Genomic DNA, 5,367 nt, shown 5'->3' on the forward strand with positions numbered 1-5,367 from the left:
AACACACACACACACACACACACCAGCAGGCAAACAAAGCACAGAGAGCAGGCTGAGGCAAAGTCCAGAATACAGATTAGTTTTGAAAACACATGCAGAAAATGACCAAGACAAACAGAAAGCTGGAGAACTGAGGCACAAAGACCTCCTGGCAGGTGAGCAGTGGAGAGTTAGAGGTATAAATACTGGAGAGCTCCAGATCAGGGGAGGAGGAGGAGGCAGGTGGGAGCAGCTGGTCTGAAGAGGCAGGTGATCAGAGTGTGGAGACACAAAAACCATTGAATGACTGAATGAAAGACAGAAAACTAAAACCATGACATGACATTTCCTCTAGCAACACCTTGAGGTTGTGTTTTGAGAAAGGTTTCACTGACTATAGGATCGATTGGACATCCAGGATCCCCAGAGGTTGAACCTCAGTAACTTTAATGATTATCTGACTTACATCCATAGTGTCACCAGCTGCTCAAAGCTTTAATGAAATATCTCAGAATGAGATTGAATTACTGACTTTCAGGACTCTTTGACTTTGCATGTGGCACCAACAACACTTCATACTTTCTGCATTAGTGAGTACGTGGTGGTCCCCAAGGGTCTGCATGAAATACATTGACAGAAATCTCCCTACGTCTGCAAGTGTCTATGCGCAGCTCAAAATTTGTAATGCACATGCTCAAAGCTCGTACTTGGATACAATCTGCCGCACATGTTTGGCATGGAGTCCTCCCAGTGGTCTCGACATGAACTCGAAGGTAGTTTAATAACAACTATGCATCTGTGGTGTCCACAGCTGTTTGTGTGTGGATCCACAAGAGAGTAGTATTAAGGCTGTACAGGTCCGCTAGCACGGCTGGTAATTGTTAGTCCAACTGACATTGTGAAAATATCTCCTTTTCTGCATCACTTTGGCATGTGTAACCATTGCTAAACATGTGCAATTTGTGCCATTCTGCTTTACACTAGTTTCATAAGAGGAGGTTATGAGTGCTAATGACAATTTTGGTGAAGTTTGTACTGAACTGTCTAAGAAATTTGAACTTCTGAACAAAAGTTGAATTTTACAACTGCAATCCTAAAATAAACACAAAAAGAAATTAGAGCCTGGTGTGTTTCTACACACAATTTATTGACAAAATGTTGAGCCCTTTATGTCATTGACCAGGCAATGTGCATGAATCTTGTATTTAGTAGAATACTCACAGTAATAAAGGTGAAGGTCTGAGCTTCAAATATTAAAAATATCTTTTTAAGCTTAAAATTTCTATGAAATCCCATAGGTCCAATTAGTATAAACAGTTAACACATAAAAACATCACAACTTCAACTTGTAATTTTTTTGTGCTCAGTGTGACTGAAGCACCTATAAAATACATTCTTATTTTAAGGGCAAATGATTACATTTATATAAAAAAAAGAGCATGTTCTGTATTCTAGGCTTTACTGCAATTAATTTATAAAAATCCTCATAAACTTAGTTTATACAGAAAATTCACATTATTGCAATACCTGGGTATATGAGATGTTGAGTTAAAGGTGCAAGGAATCACCACTCACACCTATGCATGTTACTTATGACAGTTGGCTATCATTATTTCTGTTGTTAAAATATCAATTTGTGTCAAAAAAACACCACAATTTCAAGTCATAGATGAAAAAAACAAAATACCACAGATGAATCATGAGGAAACAAAAGGCTGGATCGATTGGTTTAGCTCGTTGATAAGATAAAAGTCTGGATGGAGTGACAAATCGAAGGGAACGTAGTGCTTACGACTGAGTAGCTTTCTGTTCATCACAACGACATGAAACCACAACAGTGAAAAAACACTTTGGACTCGTTGAAGTATCACACTCTTACAGTGAGCGATCCATCTCTAAGGTCCACGTGGAAAGTAGAATGTAATAGTAAGTAACCTGTAAAACAGCTGAATTAGATCCCTGGAAAACACATGTCTTGATGTGACAAACAAACAGTAACATTCAGCAACAGCTCTGCACAAGTTAAAAACCTGATGAAGAGCAGTTCATGGTTTTTGTGTCCACATGTTTGCAAGGTTCAGCATCATGTAAATTTCATCATCTGTCCCTGTTGGCTCAGGATTACACTCAGTCTGGATGACACTTAGAAACCATGAATTGACCTGAAGGCAGATTTGTTTCCACAATGAGGCAACACAGTAAACTGTCCTGTCTTTAGTCCAAAACACTTGAGATGAGTCTGTTTTCTTAACCTGGCCAAGCTACTGACACTGTCAATACTAACGGAACGAAAATACATTAATAGAATAAAGGCATTCATGACATTTAGAAAATAGCTCAACAGGAAATGTAGGAAATGTGCTTATTTTCCTTCTGTTTGAGAGTAAGATTTGTTTTACACATGGAGTCGGCTTGTGGTTAGCCAAGCTTACCATAGAAACTGGAAGGGAACCCAACAACAGCAAAAAAAGAGGCAAAAGCAGACCAACTAACGCATCTTAAATGTTCTTTTTTACACAGTGTATTGTGATTGTTTAACTTCTACATTAGCAGAAGTGGAAAAAATGAAAATTTGCAGCTACAGGGGGAGTTATTGATGAATAACAGCACTTTGTTGCAGTGCATCCAGCCACAGCATAGGTTGTCTGACTGTTCATTCCAGCTAGCAATATTTTGAGAAAAGACCAAAAATGGCTGGTTTTACATTGTTTTGTCAAGGAATGGGTAAACAACCAAGATATAGGCTGTGTCCAAATTATTCCCTATTTCCCATTTTCTTCTGAATTACCAGTCTGAGACCTTGAGTTTGGCCTCTAATGGTTGCCATGTTGGTCTTTTGAAATCAGGCATAATGAGCAGCAATGGATCTGAATGAAAATGTAAGGACATTATGCTTTTTTGCCTCCAAGGCCAAGGTTGGCTGAGTGTCCCCCTGTTTCCAGTCTTTATCCTAAAGTCGATAACTGCATTCAGACTACAACACCCAGACATGAGATCAACATCAACTTCTTCATCTCACTCTTATGCAAAATGTGCATACTTCAATTAGAAGATGCAACTTCAAACGTTGGTCAAAGTTTGAATGAGAAACATAACAAGGAGGACAGTTAGCTAAAAAAAACAAACCTCATGTAAACACAAAGTCAATCAGATGGACACAGCACAGACTCTCTCCACACGGCCAACAACTTTCATAGTCAGTACTTAAGAGTTGCGGACTTCAAAAATGGCTGCCAGAGAGAGTGCTACAGTAAAATAACATCCACTTGTACAAGTCATCCAAGAGGTCAAAATTCCAGAAGTCATGTTTCAGTCTGTTCAGTCTCCTATTAGATCAAGGCGTCCTCCGGAGCTATGGCGATGTCACCGGTTGGGTGAGCAGCAACCTGCTGCAGGAAGTTCTCTGATTGAAGCAGATGATTGGTCCAGTCATGACACAACTCTTCTATTTCAGGCGCCTCCCCTCCGTAATCTGGAGGCAGGACGTGAGGTGAGAAGAAGTCGGCTAAAGTCTCGCAGAAATCAGCGCCGTGCATGTGTATCTGCAACAATGAGAAACTTTGATTTTAAAAGCATAATTAAAGAAATATCTGCTCTTTATGTATGTCTTTAAGAGAGTGAAAGTGCAACAGAAACAGAGATGGCTTCATTTGCAGTGTTGTGTGATCAGAGTGCAAGATTAAAAGGGTGCTGACCCTCTGTTTGATCTTCTCTGGGAGGAAGGGACGAATCATTGCAAAGACCGGACGGAAGAACATCGGCTCATTGACCAGATGGATTCCTCTAACTTTCAGGGGAAAAGAGTCCTGAACATACAAACACACACAGACACAAGCAAACATATTAACAAGGTGGCTACCTGCAGCAAGTTAGGTCTCTAAACAATATGAAACAGCTATACACTATCAGGTAAAGCTGACTCTTGTTTCTTAAAATAAAAAAAGTCCCATGTAGCATAAAAGCTGTACAATGCAGCTGTGTAGATTGTTGTTAAATTTCAGGTGAACAGCTGAAATAACAAATTGACACACCTATTAAAATAACATACCACCTTTGTGATAACTAACTTAGAGAAAATGTGTTATAAAGTGTTGGGTGTCATCTGCATAGCGAGATCTCAGGCCTACCGAAAGTACGGAGGATATCTTTCTGGCAAGGGAAGGGTTAATCTGCAAGGCGTGGCCTAAACTCCATCCCTGCAGGTCAAATATGACCTTCAGGCCCCGCCTCTGTGTTTCTGTCTCCGTGGAGATGATCTCTGATGTCATCAGGCTGACCCTGAACACCTCGAAGGCCGACCAGTCCTTGGTGTTCCACTGCCCTGCACACAGACATTCAAAGAGTTGACTCAGGTTTTAGCCAGTATAAGCACAAAAAAAACAATAATAAACTCTTACTACAAATATGAATCCTGACACTGTATTTAGTAACTTTTGAGCCACTTCGGTTCAGCAGAAGAAGCTGTAAACACAACATTGACATATTATCACCCGAACAGTTGCCTATTCCCGGTCTAGATGTATTAAAAAGAGTCAGATTAAGCACCGCCAATGAGCCAACTGCTGCCAGTTCGCATTGCCCCCCCATAGACTACAGCTGTGAAGGAAGCCTGTCAGGTCTATGTGCTTTTTTTTATTTTTTATTTTTTAAAACTGTGTGTGATGAGTGTGACTATTGGAATTCTCATAACGTTGAGTTAGTATTTGAAGTGACTAAACAGCCAAATTAAAGAAGTGAAACCAGAGTGTCTCCGCGTGTGGATTCAAGTCATTGAATATTTATGATCTGCTGATAACGAGCTGCAGTCCGATACCTTGTTAAAGATAATACACACTTCAAGAACATTAAAATCATTCAAGAATGCTTATTATTTAAAAATGCCTGCCCCCCAAACCTCCTTCAACGTAATGTGAAAAAGTCTACAATAAACCTGCAAACATGTAGTTTCCCACCATTTAGAAACCACAAGGAGACAACAGCAACTAAACATTGTCATAACTGTACCGCACTTATTTTGTACCATATTTTATTTTATTCAATTTATCTTTTTAAAAAAAAATTTATTCATATAATCCATTATATGGACCTATAGTGTATATAGTGTGTGTGTGTGTGTATTGTATTACATTTCCCAGCTTTTACTATTGATAGTTTATTTGTTCTCTTTTCTTGCTGTCACTTTGTTGGGCTTTTTCCTGTATCCATACTGCTGCAACAATGTGAGTTTCCCCGTTGTGGTGAAAGATAAAGTGCAATCTAATCTAATCTAGTATAACAGCATGTAATAAGTGTCAGTACTGATTCGCATCATAAATGGGTCATCATCATTTAACGTGCTCAGTGGTTTATCAAAGGGCAGTGGTGTAAAGTAACTACAGGTTAATACAA

At 39.4% G+C, this 5,367-nt stretch overlaps 1 protein-coding gene across 1 annotated transcript in view; it reads right to left on the reverse strand.

Moving 5' to 3' along the window:
- Positions 1 to 1,094: 1,094 nt before the first annotated feature.
- ttpa (tocopherol (alpha) transfer protein) overlaps positions 1,095 to 5,367 on the reverse strand; it is an 11,639-nt gene continuing 7,366 nt past the window's right edge. Inside the window, exons 3-5 of the mRNA XM_008299888.1 lie at positions 4,107 to 4,300; positions 3,675 to 3,785; positions 1,095 to 3,521 (exon numbers count right to left, since the gene is read on the reverse strand). Coding sequence (XP_008298110.1) covers positions 3,309 to 3,521; positions 3,675 to 3,785; positions 4,107 to 4,300 — 518 coding nt within the window. The 3' untranslated portion in view covers positions 1,095 to 3,308. The remainder of the gene's footprint in view (positions 3,522 to 3,674; positions 3,786 to 4,106; positions 4,301 to 5,367) is intronic.

The sequence above is a fragment of the Stegastes partitus genome, unplaced genomic scaffold, assembly GCF_000690725.1.
Source record: "Stegastes partitus isolate 25-593 unplaced genomic scaffold, Stegastes_partitus-1.0.2 Scaffold1477, whole genome shotgun sequence".
NCBI classification, from domain to species: domain Eukaryota; kingdom Metazoa; phylum Chordata; class Actinopteri; family Pomacentridae; genus Stegastes; species Stegastes partitus.